The sequence below is a fragment of the Odocoileus virginianus genome, chromosome 12 (assembly GCF_023699985.2).
Source record: "Odocoileus virginianus isolate 20LAN1187 ecotype Illinois chromosome 12, Ovbor_1.2, whole genome shotgun sequence".
NCBI lineage: Eukaryota > Metazoa > Chordata > Mammalia > Artiodactyla > Cervidae > Odocoileus > Odocoileus virginianus.
The window spans coordinates 47,082,959-47,100,263 of record NC_069685.1 but is presented as its reverse complement, the minus strand read 5'-3'; the positions used below and the strand labels follow the sequence as shown (position 1 = coordinate 47,100,263).

Sequence of the window (17,305 nt, the reverse complement as noted above, 5' to 3'; positions counted from 1 at the left end):
ATCTCTTAACATCTCACGTAGAGTCAGACCTTCATCATTTATATGATCACTGCCCTCATGATGAGTTGTTAGGTTGTTCCTGCATGTTGCAGCTATAAATCATACTTGTGATGACGCTTGCACATGAATCTCCTTCTTGATCTCTTATTTCCTTCACGTGAATTCCTAGGTAGAGAATTACTGGGATGGTCATTTTGAAGGGTCTGAATGTTCACTTATTTTTTGGAGCTATGCCACGAAGTTTGTGGGATCTTAGTTCCCCAACTAGGGGTTAAACTTGTGCACCTTGCATAGAAGCATGGAGTCTTAGCCACTGGACCAGCAGTGAAGTCCTATTCACTTTTATAATTGCATTGTGTAGGTTAGCCATGCTTTTCTCCAAAATCTGACCACTCCTTGGGGGCAGAAACCACATCTGTCTTGCCCCTGTGAGTTCCATATAAGGGCTGGGAACATAGTGAGTAGTAAATATATTTAGATAGGTAATTGGAGAAATGAATAAAAAATAACTCTTCTCCTCTAGTAGTTAATCTGACCCAGGACTGGCCATATTGATGACACTTGAGAACTTACTTTCTTCTTCTTTTATACCCCCACAACTTTACTGAGATATCATTGATCTATACAAAGTATATTTAAGGTGTACAATTTGATGTTTTGATATATGTAAATATTGTGAAGTGATCACCATAATCAAAGTAATTAACATATCTATTACCTCTACCTGATTATCATTCTCAGTGTTTGTGTGTATTGAAAAGATTTAATCTAAGATCCATTCTCTTAGCAAATTACAATGTACAATACAGGATTGTTAACTATATCACATTGCTGTGCATTAGCTCTCTAGAATGCATTTGTCTTGTTTAACTGAAACTTTGTACCCTTTAAGCCCCATCCTGCCTCATTCCTCTCTCTCCCCAGCCTCTGACAACCACCATCCTACTCTCTGCTTCTACAAATCTGACTATTTTAGATTCTGCATGTAAGTGAGATGGTGCAGAGAACTTGCCTTCTGAACACCTTCTTGGAGAAAGGATGCGTCAGCTCTGACATGATTGTGTCTGCTTCACAATCTCCTAATTGCAATTTTATCATCCTGTAGGAAAGGAGAGCTCACCAAGGACAGCCCTGAAAAGGCCCAAAATTATTTCAGTCAATAGAAAGCTGTATTTTTCAGAATTTGTAATGGCTACAGAAAAAAATGTTACCAGGATTTGGAGTCAATGGAATATTTATTTGCTTTTTATCCTCTGATGATGCTGCATTTTAAATACTGCTGCCTGCTTTATTTCTTCTTGCTCTGGTTGGAAGCTGGGCTCCAGGGGCAGAGGTTTGTTTCAGGGCAAGGAAGAATCTTTGTCTGTTTGTGGCTTAATTTGCTGACCCTGGTTCCTGGTGGGCTGTCTTCACTTTGAAAAATCTTCTTGGGTCTTTGCTTTCTGTGTTTCGCCATTTGAAAGAAACACACACACACATATACATATATATGCATGCACGTGTATACATGTTTATGTATATTTATATGTATTTTAATTAACAAGGTAACACACTGTTATTGTGATAAATTTTAAGAAAGTAGAAACATTAGTGATAAAATTAAAAAATCCTTTTTGGATTCTGTAGATACCATACATAAATATATGTACATATGTACCTAAAAATCATGCAAATAGGATCATATGAGTTATGATTATAACTGTTTATGTTTAATGACATATTGTGACTTTTTTTTTCAAATATACTGATACAGTTGTGCTTCATTTTTCTTTTTTTTAAATTTAACTTTATTATTATTATTTTTTTGGCTACATGTGGGACCAGGGATCAAACCTGTGCCCCCTGCATTGGGAGCATGGAATCTTAACTGCTGGACCACCAGGGAAGTCCCACTGGGCTTCATTTTTCTTATAGCTGCCTGTTATCCCACTGTAAAAGTGTATAGTTTATCCAGTCTTCTCTTAATAAACCTTTGGAATGGTTTAAACTGATAAATAATAATAATGGTAGCTGGTAAAGGTTGAGCATGTTTGTGAGTCAGCACTGTTCTAAGCTCTTCATATTTATTAACTCATTAATCCTTATTATAGTTTATATTTATATTCTACTTTATATGAAGACATTTGAGGCACAGAGAGGTTAAGTAATTTGCCCAAAGTTGCTCAGTGAAGAAGTGACAGAGTCGGGATTTAGATCCAGCCTTCTCACCCTAACACATATATTTCTAGAAGTAGGAACGCTGAACCATAGCTTCACCCTCATTTCAAAAAGAATTAGGAGACGTCTCAATGTCCCTGCACACATCCCATCTGGGAGTGACAGGAAGAAGTGTAAATATCAAATAAAAGCATCAACACCTCCTGGACAACAGTCCGATGCCTGGTTGTGTGGTGGGCTGGGTAGGTTGCAGCCTACTCTCTGTGGGGTGATTACAACACAGTCGACCATGATCCTCTGAGTTTGGAGATTTGCAAGAACAAGAGGGTGTGATGTTTTCCCTCTGGGGGTATAATTCAGCCACAGGGCGATTGGGTTAGTGGTACCTGGGGGCTCCTTCCCACTCTGCCTTTGTTATTTTGGAAGATCCTTAGAGCACACTTTATGTAATGCAAGGACTTCCACAGTGATGAGATCCAGGGGACGGATGGGCGTGGCCAGTGGGCAGTGTGCTGGGGGTGGGTGGGTGGAGCTTGCGCTGTCTTAAATCCGGACTCTGTTCTCAATCTTCCTTTCTTTCCTTTCTCGTGCAGTGATGGAGAGCCGAACCATCGTGGACAGCCTGCAGAGGTTCTCCTCGCTCCCCGCTTACCTTCCCACGAGCTTCCACATCTCTAACGCAGAGGAGTCCTTCTTCCTTAAAGAGGCCAACCAGGACATCACGCGGAACTCCAGTCTGCAGACCCGGGTGGAGTCCTTCTTTATCTACCGAGCCAGGAGACCCCCAGTCGTCAATGCCAGCTATGGTCCATTTTCAGTGGAGAAGACGGTCCCCCGGGAGCTCATGCTGACTTCTATACCCTTTGGCCACGTGGGCCAGTTTCCCTTTAATTGGAAGGTGAAAGCCCACATCCTCGATAGCTCCATTTACTCCAACAGACCCAAAGTACAGACCTTGTTTTACATCACGGGGATGGGCTGGGCTGATGGTGACCCTGCGGAACAACTACCCTGTGTCAAGATGTTTGCTTTCCCCGAGGCCAGGGAAGTGGCAGCCAGCTGTCGGCTGCAAGGGACCCCGGGACTGTGTGTGGCCGAGCTGGAGCTGCTGCCTGAGTGGTTCAGCTCTGGGCTGGACCTGGAGCCTGAGGAGGAGATCCCGGCCCTGCTCGGCGGCACGGCCATGGAGCTCTTCTTCGCGCTCTACCCGGCCGACCCGGCTGGCCAGTGTCCCCTGGAAGAGGATGGCAAGTGGGAGAATAACATCCACTCGGGCCAGGATGGCCCCCCGCCGGCACCCCCCGCCCGGGAGAGGATCGGCAGTGTAGTGGTCTACCCCACCCAAGACGACCTGCGGTGGTCCATGCTGAGCCTGGATGAGAACGTTGTCCTCTCTGTGCCTCTGAACCTCATCCGGGAAGGGGACACAGCCACCTTTTTGGTCTCCCTGACTAGTGGCTCCGTGGCAGACCACTTCACTCTTAGGTAAGAGGCTTTGCAGGGTTGGATTGGGCTGGAAGTCCACTCTTGATCCTCAGTGAATTGTTATTCCATCAAGTGGTTGTTGATTTTAAGTTTCCTCCACCACAGTGAGGAAGCTTACAAACAAGACCAATGCAAGCCAGCAGACTAGACAGCCTCAAGCAGAGTGTTTGGGGATGGGCTCTGGGCCTCTCTGTTTTCTAAGCTCTCCATAAGTAATTCTGATATGAGGCCAGGATTAAAATATTTGCTTGGAAGGCAGTGATTCAGGCTGTGAGGGCCAAGTGTGTCCCTTTCAGGCTCTCACCTGATATTCTGAACCTCTCACTGCCCCCTTGATGTGCCAGGTAGAATCCCAGAATGCCCAGAAGTGAACACCTTGTAAATGAATTTCTAAATCCACAAAGGAGTTGTCTGAGACAATGTCTCCTACCTCTCAGGTTTTTTTTTTTTTTAGTTATTTATTTGGCTGTGCTTGGTCTCAGTTGGGACATGCAAACCCTTAGTTGCAGCATGTGAAATCTAGTTCCCTGACCAGGGATCGAACCTGGACCTCCTGCATTGGGAGCATGGAGTCTTAGTCATTGGACCACCAGGGAAGTCCCATCCTTCCTCTTAGTTTTTAATCAGTAAAGAGTCCTTTGTCAAAGCAAAGCAGCTGTCTATATCTGTATGATGAAGACTTGATTTTAGGATTGCAGAAAGTGGGGAACTTCTCTGTGCTAAAAGTACAAATCTGTCTAGCTTATTTTGCTCACAAAGGTCCCTGGGTAACAGTAGAATGCATGGCTCTGCTACACACCGGCTGTGTGCCCTGGGGCAAGTCACCCAACCTCTCTGGGCTTCAGCTTCCTCATGGGTGAGATGGCAATAATGATGGGATCTACTTCCTGGGGTGGTTGTGAGGATTACACAAGTTAATCAAGTTCTTAGAACAGTGCCTGGTGCATGGAGAGTCTTCACTGAATGTTAGGCTGTGGTTGTTTCCTCATCCCCAGGTGCTGAGCTGGTAGACATCAAAACTGCAGTGCGGGTGGGGCTTTGTTTTGCTGGATGCAGGTGAGGAAAAATAAGAACTAATCATGAGTCCTGTGTGGTCCTTCTGATTCTGAGAGGCTGACGTCCCAAATCACACCTGTCTGAAGGTGTCCTTGTTCAGAACCTGCCAAGAGGATCCCAATACTTTGGCAGATCCCAAATGGGTTTAGTAGCTTGCAGGAAGTAGGGTTCTTGTTTGAGCCCCTTGAGTTAGTCTTGGTGGTAAAAATTGATTCAGAACTGGGTGTGGACCCAGTCTTGTGCTAGTCACTCCAGTGATGGGGCTGGTCTGGTCTAAAACCCAGCTCTTGCTCTGCAGAGATTCTTTCAATGCCAGGCAGTGCCAGCTGCTCACTATAGACCAAGAATGGCATAGGGATGGCTTCTGCTCTCCTGCCACTCCCTCCCCCAAGGCAGACATGATCAATCAACTGCAGCACCTAGTACTCCCTCTTCCATGGCAGACATTACTAATATACTGCCACACTGAGCTCAGGACTCCAGGCAGCCCCTACCAATGCATGTGAGGGAGAGGGTATGACATTTCAGACTCAGCTTATTTGCCATCTTGGGTGTGGAAGGAATGTTATTAGTGAGAATTTCAAGGAAAGGGAGAGCAGATGCCCTGGTGGTTGGGAAAGTCCGGGAACCTGGCTGAGAAAGGCATTTCAGGCCAGCAGAATGGCGCACACAGTACTAGATAGCTTTCACTGAGAACTTAGAATGCTCCAGACCACATTCTAAGTGGTTTATATTCCTTCACTCACTGAATTTGACAACAGACAACTCAAGTAGGCAAGTATCATCATCCCCATTTTTCTGAGGCACAGAGAGGTTAAGTAACTTGCCCAAGCTCACACAGCTAGGGAGTGGTGGGTGTGAACCTACTGGTGGGCAAGCTCTAGAGCCTGTGCCCTTCACCCCCACAGTCAACTGCCTTTTGAAGATAGGAGGGGGCAACTGCCACACCTCCCAGACTGTGCATGGCTCAGTCATGCCAGAGCTGAGGGTCAATTTAGGGAGAGAGAGACTGCTGAGACTGGAAGAAGATCCAGAATGTAGAGGCCCCTGAAGTGGCATCTTGGTTCTAAGTAGAAACACCTCAAGTTTTTTGTTGCTCACAGAAGTTAATTTTAGAGCTGAAATGAACTCTAATGTGCTGACTTTGACCTGAAAGGTCAAATCATGAACTGTCAGCCTCCAGGAAATATTAACACAATCCAGGGGCTGTTAGTTGTGGGGCCTTGAGACTGTCCCAAAGGAGAAGCACTTAGTTTAGAGTTTGCAAACTGATGGTCATAGCAAGTCTAACCCAGAGATGTATGCTGTTTTTTTAAATCTCATATGGCATTCCTTAAAATATATAAAAGAGTTGACAACCTCTGACAATAGGGAGATCTCACATATCATTTTCCTGGAAGGTTTTGAAGATTTGGTGACTTGGCTACAGTTGGCTGTCGTTAGGGAGTGACTTCCCGCTTTAGATGGATCATGCATTGCCTGGCTCACTCCAGTCCCCACCATGCCCGGTCCATTGCACTCACTTATCTGGTTCTTGTGAGCATTTTGAAACTCCTGATATAATATTGGAAAAAGGGGAAAGCAGTGCTTAAAAGAGGGGCTAAATTCTAACCTCTGAAGGCAGACATCACTGACTCATTCACTGTGGGTGTCAGGGAGACAGAAGTGGTCAGTGAGTGCATCATAGGAAATGAAACATCAGGGACTTCCCTGGTGGTCTGGTGGCTAAGACTTCGCGCTCCCAGTGCAGGGGGCCCAGGTTCCATCCCTGGTCAGGGAACTAGATCCCGCATGCCTCAACTGAGGCTCCCTCATGCTGAAACTAAGACCTGGCACAGCCAACTAAATAAACATTTTAAAAAAGGAAGTGAAACATTCCTCCATCACCACTGGTATTATTTAGTGAGTTAGTTGCTTCATGTAAAACAATTAGAAGAGTGCCTGGCACACTGTAGGTGTTCAGTAAGTGTTAATAGATACAATTATTTATATATTATAATTGATGCTATTATGTTTAATTGATATGATTGATGCTTTTAAATAATTACGTGTACTGTGCCAGGCTCAAGTTGTGTCTCTCATTATATGATCACAGGCAGCATACGAAGTATTTGTGTCCATCTTATGAATGTGGAAACTGAGACTCGGAGAGGTTAAGCATTACCTATCTGAAGCCGTGCAGTGGGGAAATGGTGGGGTTGGCTTGGGGGTCTGCAGGCAGGAGTTGAAAACACTCTTGGGTGGTTCTACTTGTCCAGGTGGAGACTGAGCTTTACCTTTCAGATCTTTCTGGGTCACCATCTAGAGTTTCTTGTCTTCATGCTTTCCTAGATATGACTATTGTTTCTTTTTGTTTGTTTGCTTGCAGAAGCTTTATTCACATGTAAATTATATAGTGAACTTAATTTTAAAAACCAGTATATCAATATCAATTGCATTCCTATACAGAGATAAAATTCTAATTTCTTTATTGAAGTATAGTTAAGCACGATGTTTCGTTACTTTCAGGTGTACAGCAAAATGATCAGTTACACACACCTAAAGACGTAATGGGGCTTCCCAGGCGGTGCCGGTGGTAAAGAACCTGCCTGCCGATGCAGGAGTCTTCAGAGTTGAGGGTTCAATCCCTGTGTCGGGAAGATCCCCTGGAGAAGGGAATGGCAACCTGCTCCAGTACTCTTGCCTGGAGAATCCCATGGACAGAGGAGCCTGGCGGGCTACAGTCCATGGGGTCACAAAGAGTCGGATAGGACTAAAGCGGCTTAGCACACATGTACGCACATACATACATATATATGTACATATTCTTTTTCAGATTTCTTTTCCATTATAGGTTATTACAGGGTATTGAATACAGATGACTTATTTCTTTTTTAAAAATAACATTTATTTATGGCTGTGCTGGATCTTCCTTGCTGCAGATGGGCTTTCTCTAGTCACGGCCAAAGGCGCTACTCTTCATTGTGGTGTGCAGACTTCTCATGGCAGCGGCTTCTCTGGTAGAGTACAGGCTCTAGGCCTGGGAGCTCTGTGGTTGCGGCTTGCAGGCTCTAGAGTGTGGGCTCCGTAGTTTTTGGCACAGAGGCTTAGTTGTTCTGAAGCACATGGAATCCTCCCAGACCAGGAATTGAACCCTTGTGCCCCGCATTGGTAGGTGGATTTTCTTCCACAGTACCACCAGGGAAGTCCGACTATATTTCTTATGCTGAACTTTATGGCCAGAGAAGAGTGAAGTGAAGAGTGAAGAGAAGAGTGAAAGTGAAGGTCACTCAGTAGTGTCCGATTCTTTGTGACCTCCATGGACTGTACAGTCCATGGAATTCTCCAGGCCAGAATCCTGGAGTGGGTAGCCATTCCCTTCTCCAGGGGATCTTCTTAACCCAGGGATCAAACCCAGGTCTCCTGCACTGCAGGCGGATTCTTTACCAGCTGAGCCTCCAGGGAAGCCCCAGAGAAGAATGCACTAAAATTGTGGAAATAAATGAAGAGCACCTAGATGAGAACAGAGGTTATTTATTCAGAGCTTGCTTTGGCAAGGGAGTCAGTCACCATCACTGACATTTGGCAGAGACCCAAGGGCAGTCAAGGAAGTAGGAAAGTTCTGCTCCGATTGTCAGTGTGAGGAAGCTGGAGGGGGCTCCTAAGCAGTGAGCATCTTATGTGACTGGTCTGGGAAGCATATTTGGCTTTTTCTGGCTGACCTTGAATTGGAAGCAGAGGCTGTCAAAACGGAAGCTGGCAGTCATGGACCAACTTCAGACCTTTCTGGGCTGACTGTTGCTGAGGCTGTGGTTTGGCATTTTGGCTTGGTTGCTGCAAGGTTGTGGGTCAGACTTTTCTTGTCATAGATGGTCTGGCTATTGTCTTTTTATATATTCAGGCTCTTAAAAATAAAACACTGTTTTCAGGATGTAGGGAATGTGTTATTTCCCAACATAACTGATTGTTTTAATCATGTCTTTTATGAATGAAATGTGACATATTTCATTCTGGCTCAGATGAAACCCCAGATCAAGTGTGAATGCGCACAAGATTCACTGAGATAATTTTAGAATTGAAGACGTATGGACGGGGGACAGGTCTGTTCAATTTTCATGTGTTACATTGCTGTTTCTGACTGCATATCGTATTGGGGCCAGACTGAACAAAAGTTGGATTGGTTGTTCTCTAACACAGATAGACTCTGTTAAATGCTAATATCTAAAACTAACCACATATTGAAAAGCCTTTTATTTATTTGTTATTTCAGATTTAAAGTTGCGGAGTTTTCTGTCTTTCTTTTTTAAAATATTTATTTATTTGGCTGCATTGGGTCTTAGTTGGGGCACACTGGCTCTTCGTTGCAGTGCCCGGGGGGCTCAGTGGTTGTGGCACATGGGCTTAGTTGCCCCACCGCATGTGGAATCTTAGTACCTTGACCATGAATCGAACTGGTGTCCCCTGCATTGGAAGGTGGATTCTCAATAACTGGACCACAAGGGAAGTCCCCAAAACCCTTTTATCAAAGGGTTAAAAAGCGGGGTTTGGAGTGGTTGGGGACTGCTAGGCTGAATCCAGGGTTAAGTCTTTCAAACCAAGAAAGGCTGACATATTATGAAAGTTTTCCCACTCCATCTGTAGTGTCTCCAAGGCCAAGAGTGATCCTGAGAAGCTTTATCCCTGATTTATGAAAATAGCTCTTTCTTGGCTTACACAGAGAAACCTCCCAGGCTGACCTCTCATCCTGTTAGGCAGTGGGCCCAGTGGTTAGGACTGTAGACTTCAGGGCCAGACAGCCTAGGTACCAGGTGCCAGTTGGGTGACCTTAGGCAGGTTACTTAACCTCTCTGTGTCACAATTTCCCCATTTGTAAATGGGGGCTGTTTATGCAGGTCAGGAAGCAACAGTTAGAACTGGACATGGACCAACAGACTGGTCCCAAATAGGAAAAGGAGTACGTCAAAGCTGTATATTGTCACCCTGCTTATTTAACTTATATGCAGAGTATATCATGAGAAACGCTGAGCTGGAGGAAGCACAAGCTGGAATCAAGATTGCTGGGAGAAATATCAATAACCTCAGATATGCAGATGACACCACCCTTATGGCAGAAAGTGAAGAGGAACTAAAGAGCCTCTTGATGAAAGTGAAATAGGAGAATGAAAAGGTTGGCTTAAAGCTCAATGTTCAGAAAACTAAGGTCATGGCATCTGGTCCCATCACTTCATGTCAAATAGATGGAGAGATAGTGGAAATAGTGTCAGACTTTATTTTTTTGGGCTCCAAAATCACTGCAGATGGTGATTGCAGCCATGAAATTAAAAAACGCTTACTCCTTGGAAGGAAAGTTATGACCAACCTAGACAACATATTAAAAAGCAGAGACATTACTTTGCCAACAAAGGTCCATCTGGTCAAGGCTTTGGTTTTTCCAGTGGCCATGTATGGATGTGAGAGTTGGACTGTGAGAAAAGCTGAGTGCCGAAAAATTGATGCTTTTGAACTATGGTGTTGGAGAAGACTCTTGAGAGTCCCTTGGACTGCAAGGAGATCCAACCAGTCCATCCTAAAGGAGATCAGTCTTGGGTGTTCATTGGAAGGACTGATGCTGAAGCTGAAACTCCAGTACTTTGGCCACCTCATGCGAAGAGTTGACTCATTGGAAAAGACCCTGATGCTGGGAGGGATTGGGGGCAGGAGGAGAAGGGGATGACAGGATGAGATGGGTGGATGGCATCACCGACTCAATGGGCATGAGTTGAGTAAACTCCGAGAGTTGGTGATGGACAGGGAGGCCTGGCATGCTGCAATTCATGGGGTCTCAAAGAGTCAGACACGACTGAGCAACTGAACTGAACTGAACTGATACTTTAAGTGGCTATTTATGAAGTGTCAGCTTTGCTCAGCCAGATTCTTCCCTTTTATTTGTTGCCACCGCATGCTTCTGGTTGCTCAGGCCAAATGTCTAATCACCAGATTGACTTTTGCCATTCTCTGATACATACCCCTCCATTTGAACTGTCTGTAAATCTTGAGTTTTCTCTAGAAATGATGAGCTCCCATCAGTAGAGGCATTCAACAAGAGAGGCTGTCTACTGGGAGGGGCACTTCTGGGCAGGTTGACGGACTCTTCTGCAATTCTTCTGGGTCATCCACACTTACATGTCTGGTAGGATTTTCCTATATAGTATCCAGAATTGAACTCTCTCCATGTCAAGCCAGGGTCCTCTCTTGGCCTCCTGACAGGTCTCCCAGCCTCCACCTTTGCCCCCTGCTGTCTTGAGCAAAAGCCAAAGTTCTCATATGGGCCCATAGGCCCGACATGATCTGACCTCCTCCCGCGTCCCCTGCCCTGCTTTGATTTTTTGGACATACTTTATCGTTTATATTAATGACATAATATATCATCATTTATGGCTCACCTCTTCCTGCTGGAATGTGAGGTCTCTGAGGGCAGGGACTTTTGTTCTTTGATGTGCACTAAGGACCCAGAGTACTGTCTGCCACAGAATAAGTGCTTAAGAAATATGTTTTGGGTGAATAAATGAGTGGTTTTTGAAATGTTGTGAAGCATTGTTCCTGGATAAAGGGTGTGAATTGTCAAGACTGTATGAATTCATGGAATAAATAAGTAGGAATGTTATAAATACTGAAGGTTGGGACACTTGAAGATCTACTTCTGGCAGAAGTTTTGTCTTGGCTACAGTGTGAGAATGGATTAATCATTTCTTCTTTTTTTAAAAAAAAATGTTTGTATTTATTTATTTGCCTGTGCTGGGTCTTAGTTGCAGTACCTGGAATCTTTAGTTGCGGCACGTGGAACTTCCCCTGGTGGTCAAGAGTGGCCAAGACTCTGCGCTCCCAATGCAGGGGGTCCAGGTTCGATCCCTGGTCAGGGAACTAGATCCCACGTGCCACAACTAAAAAATCTTCATGACGCAACTAAGGATTCATCATTTCTAATCAAACTGTAGGCAGTGCCAGTGTAGTCTAAACTTTGGTAATTCACACACCCCCTTTAGGATTTTTTTTTCGTCATGTCAGATGCTGCCACATCCTACCATTGTAAGTTAAGTCATATCCACATGACTTCTTTGTACAATTTTTATTTGCTCTTTTTCTTTAAATGAAATCACTTAAAACTTACATACACGTTTAAAAGGATATCTTACATCAGCCACCATAAATAGAAATCGGTATTACTTGTTTACATGAAAGAGTATTATAAAGATAAGTTACAACAATAATAACAGCAAAGAACACAACACTGCTAAGTGCTAAGTAGGTGTCATCACCTGTGGAAGCAACCTGAGGGCGGATTTCTGCTCGAAAGCAGGTTTAGCTTGTGCTGCAGAGAGGTGATGGCCACGGAAACTTTCTCCCGTACATTGTCACAGATTCTGGAGAGGGTGACTGTCTCCCTCTGTGACTTCTTGCTGTTTGAGCCATGTCTGTGTGACATCAGGACCACCTGCAGACCCAGGACCAGGCTTTGGGAAAACTGGCTGCTGAAGACTTTCTCATCCGTGGGATCAAGGACACACCAGGAAGCATCACCTCCTGGTCAGCCTCTGTCTGCCCCGTGGAGGTCCTTTCTCTCTCCCATGGATGTCACTGCCTGTCCACAGCGCTTCCTCAGGGACTTCTTTTGTACCTGGTGTTGCTAATATATGTTCCAGGTTGAGAATGTCAATTACCTCAAAGCCTTCCAGATTCCCTGACTGCAGAGACCATCTTCCTTCATTTCACCACTGGGCAGAAGGGGCGATCAGAAGTGTCAGAGGTAGAAAATGTAGTTGATGACTATGGGGTGGGTGAGCCTGCAGGCTGAAATGTAGCTGTCATTGATGGAGCAAATATTTTGCGATCACTTATTAGTTGTCGTCCACCTTTGGTTTGCTTTTCTTTTTTCATTTTGAAAAAAACCACACATGCTCCCATCTCTCAAGCTCATATTTTCCAAGGAGGAAGGCAGTAACCAAGCAAATGAACTAAATTACACACAATTAAAACCCAAGCTAAGGGCCACGAAGGAAACAAACAGAATGCAGTATATTCAAACTTCATTTCATTTATTTTAATTTTTTAAAAGCTTTTTGTCTTGGGATGATTTTAGATTTATAGGAAAGTTGCAGAAAACGCAGATTTTCCCTAATGCAAATATTTTTCACATAGCCACAGTGTGAATATCAAAACCAGGAAATTAGCATGGCTGTAATATTGTTAACTAACCTACAGACATTATGAAAAAGTGCCTGCTGTTCTGTAGCATCCTTTTTTGGCTCTGGGATCCCACATTGCCTAGAGTTGTTATAGCTCCTTAGTCTGATGAATTCTGATCTTTGGTCTTTTTTTTTTTTTTGGCTTTTTCTCTCTTTCATGACCTTCATGTTTTTGATGAATACTGACCAGTTATTTTTGACAATGTTCCTCAATTTGGGTTTTTCTCGTATCTTCTCATGATTAGATTGAGGATGTGTGTATTTGGTAGGAATCTCAGTGAAGTGCTTGTCCTTCTCTCTGTTGTATGGGAGGCATGTGATGTTGACATGTCTCATTACCACTGATATTTACCTAGATTACCTTCTTAAAGTGATATCTTTTCAGTTCCTCTACTACAAGTATGATTTTCCCTTTTGTAATTAGTAATAATAACATCTGGGAAGATAATTTGTGACTATCAACGTCTTTCATGTACTTTTTGCCCATGAATTTTAGCATCTGTCAATGATTCTTGCCTAGAATGCAATAATTTTTAAATAAATGAATCAGAAGTGAATATTACAGGAGAATCTTGGTTCTTCTTGATCACTGCTTATTTGTATATTAAGAAGTGAGCCAGAAGCAATTAGTTATCATAGAAGCCACTACACTTTTTCTGCTGAAATGAAAGAAGATGCTCTATGCACTTAAGGGGTCCAGAAGCTTTTGAGATGACTGCCATTCACGCTTCCCACTGCTGGGGGCGCAGGTTCAATTCCTGGTTGGGGAACTAAACTCTCATTAGATGCATGGCATGACCAAAAAAGAGAAAGAAAAAGAAAAGTAAAAAAAAATTAACCTTCGTGCTCACTTTCACACTTAAAACAGTAGCAAACTGGGAGGATTTCCCTGGTAGTCCAGTGGTTTAGACTCCACTTTCCACTGCAGGGAATGTGGATTCAGTCCCTGATCAGGGAATTAAGATCCCACATGCCTTGCAGCCAAAAAACCAAAACGTAAAGCAGAAGCAATACTGTAACAAAAATTCAATAAAGACTTTAAAAACGGTCCACATTAAAAAAATCTTAAACCTTAAATAAAGCCCAATAGCAACCTGTTTGGTGATATTACCTCAGGTGGTGCCCCAAATTAAGGCTTTATTAATTTTTTTCCCCAAAGGAAACTCAGATTTCCCTTGAGGAAACTCTGCATAGACATAGATGCTCTGAATCCGGCAATGTCAAAGCGCAGATCAAGCCTAGATTTCAGCAGAACTTAGAAAGAAGGTAGGCAATTATTTCCCAAACAAACCATAACCTGCCCAGAGTGTTTAACTAGTTCCAAAAGTCATTGGCTGCATTCAGTGAGTGTATTTCCATTATTAGTATATGGTGCTTAGCCCCATCTCTACCTGTTTCCATCCCAAGTTCACAGCAGTCTGGGAGCTCCCATGGAGGCTGGTAGAGAGCAAGTATAAATGTCACAGGCTTGAGGAGTCTAGCTACAGAGGGGATTTTTTTTTTAATTGTAAGAAATATTCTTTAAATTCTATTTAGTTCGGTTCAGCTCAGTTGTGTCCAACTCTTTGTGACCCCATGAATCGCAGCACGCCAGGCCTCCCTGTCCATCACAAACTCCTAGAGTTTACCCAAACTCATGTCCACTGAGTCAGTGATGCCATCCAACCATCTCATCCTCTGTCATCCCCTTCTCCTCCTGCCCTCAATCTTTCCTAACATCAGGGTCTTTTCAAATGAATCAGCTCTTTGCATCAGGTGGCCCAAGTATAGGAGTTTCAGCTTCAACATCAGTCCCTCCAATGAACACCAAGGACTGATCTCCTTTAGGATGGACTGGTTGAATCTCCTTACAGTCCAAGGGACTCTGAAGAGTCTTCTCCAACACCACAGTTCAAAAGCATAAATTCTTTGGTGCTCAGCTTTCTTCATAGACCAACTCTAATATCCATACATGACCACTGGAAAAACCATAGCCTTGACTAGATGGCCCTTTATTGACAAAGTAATGTCTCTGCTTTTTAATATACTGTCTAGGTTGGTCATAATTTTCCTTCCAAGGAGTAAGCATCTTTTAATTTCATGGCTGCAGTCAGCATCTGCAGTGATTTTGGAGCCCAAAAAAGTAAAGTCTGACACTGTTTCCACTGTTTACCCATCTATTTGCCATGAGGTGATGGGACCAGATGCCATGATCTTAGTTTTCTGAATGTTGAGCTTACAATTTTTAAAAGTTTCACACATAGGATTTCATGTAATAACCCTTTTCCCCTCCAAATTGCCCCTCCCCCACCCCTTTCCCCACTGGTAACCACTAGTTTGTTCTCTGTATCTGTGAGTCTGTAGCCTTTTTTTGTTGTTATATTCATTCGTTTGTTGTATGTTTTAGATTCCACATTGTAAGTGATATCATGTAGTATGTGTCTTTCTCTCTTTGACTCATCTCACTTGCATAATGCCATGTGCATCCATCCATGTTGCGGCAAATGGCAAGGCTCTGTTCTCTTTTACGGCTGAGTGGTATTCCGTTATGTATCTGCACCGCGTCTTCTTTATCCAGCCACCTGTGGATGGACACTTAGCTTGCTCCCACACTTTGGCAGTCATAAATGATGCTGTTATGAACACTGGGGTGCATGTGTCTTTTCAAAGCAGTGTTTTTGTTTTTTTTCAGGTATTGTATCCAGGAGTGGAATTGCTGGGTCACATTTTTAGTTTTATTTTTAGTTTTTTGAGAAACCTTCATACTGTTTTCATGGTGGCTGCATCAATTTATATTTCCAACAATAGTGTGCGAAGGTTCAAAAGGGGATTTGTTTAAATTTATTTTTTTCTGCTCACCACCAAAAACTTAGTCTCCATCCGTTGTTAAATGATGATCCTCTCTACCCGTGTCCCCTCCCTGCCCTCCTCCCCCTGGCAGCCACTACTCTGTTCTCTGTGTCTATGTGTTTTCACTCATATGTGGCATATTAAAAAAAAACAATAAACGAACAAAGCAAACAAAAGCCAACAAAAGGAGATTTTGACCTGTGTGGATTACTTTATCTTAGGTCACAAGTTTGAAGAAACTGGAGTGTACCTAGATTAGGGTGGTGGCCAAAAAATTGATGTACACTTAGCTTGTGCCAAGCTACATTTGATGTTTTGTTGCTTTAACTTTGGCAGTTGTGTCAGGAGATTGAGGTGGTTATTTTCAAAGCTGTCTTATAGACTAGGAAACCCAGACTGCCCTCTCCTCTCTGGAACAGACTCCTGCCTGTGGGCATAAGGAGGGTGGCAAGTGCCAGCAGTATCGGCCGCTGCTCCCCTGTGCAGGTTACTTGTGGTGGGGCTGCTTGTCTGCATGTGGCTGGTGCATGACCTTGCATGTCCTTGGCACCCAGCCTCAAGACCGTTCTTCTTCCTGCTCAGGGTTGCCCTGTTCCTGGGAATTGTCTTGCCGATCGAAATACTCACAGGGTGTAGCTCCATCACATCCAGGAAAGTGTTGTGCATATCATTACCAGTCTGGCAGCTGAAACTTCATTGGTTAATAGTTTCTGTATGTGTGTGTGTGCATGTGTATCTCCATCATCTGGTTTGGTCTGCCCAGTGGCAGGCATTGGGCAGGATTTGGAGACATAACAACAAAAGAGAGAGATGGGGCAAGGTATCTAGTCCCCCTCTTTGCCCTCTGGCTAGACTGTGGTTTGCTTACACCCCTTCATCTGTTGCTATAGCAATTGTTGGCAGTTCATCTCCTGTAATTCTAGATTTTATAAAGTAATCACTCTTTGCTTTCGTCCCTTTAGACTGGGGATGATAACAGTAGATACACAGATCCACCTTGTTCCAAACATACTTATAGAATTTCTGACAATTGAGTATCAGTTTTCAAATTTAAATTCACTAAAGTGAAATAAATTTAAGAATTCCATCTCAACTGAACAAGGGTCCCCACTGTTGCCAGCACTGCAGTACATCACCGTCCCTAGGCATCCCCCTCTGCCCTGCCCACATGTCTGTGAATAGTCCCCTCCTGGGACCTGCTGGGCCCCTGCTGGGCACAGTGGAGAGTCAGTTGGTGGGGTTGTGATGAAGGAAGATCTCTGGATGCTACTTAACTTACCTTTGAAGGTTTGCCTTACATGCTACCCTCAGTGAAAGTGAGACTCTGGTTGCCATGTTGGGAGGGTCACTCTCCTCTTCAGACATTTAACTCTATGAAGGAGAGCTAGGAGTTTTCATGCCTGATAGTGTTGATGGGGCCTGAGCCAAATGGGGTTGGCCATCACCCTGGGGCTGTCCCATTTTTTATGTTTCTGATTCTGAGTATCAATACCTGTTTGTATCAGGCAGACATTGTGCTAAGTGCTTCCCATCTGTCCATCTTATTTTTTCTTCCTTTCCTCATTGAGGACCTCCCC

General features: G+C 43.9%; 1 protein-coding gene across 8 annotated transcripts in view; it reads left to right on the top strand.

The window, feature by feature from the left end:
• The window catches only part of LOC110131117 (transmembrane protein 132B), a 378,266-nt gene that overhangs the window by 152,048 nt on the left and 208,913 nt on the right, over positions 1-17,305 (top strand). For 7 of the 8 annotated variants that reach the window (XM_020883540.2, XM_020883539.2, XM_020883530.2 and 4 more), the window contains one exon: positions 2,751-3,642. In XM_020883540.2, coding sequence (XP_020739199.2) covers positions 2,751-3,642 — 892 coding nt within the window. Of the gene's footprint in view, positions 1-1,239; positions 1,334-2,750; positions 3,643-17,305 lie in introns of those variants that run through there. The other variant, XM_070475083.1, reaches the window with a different exon arrangement.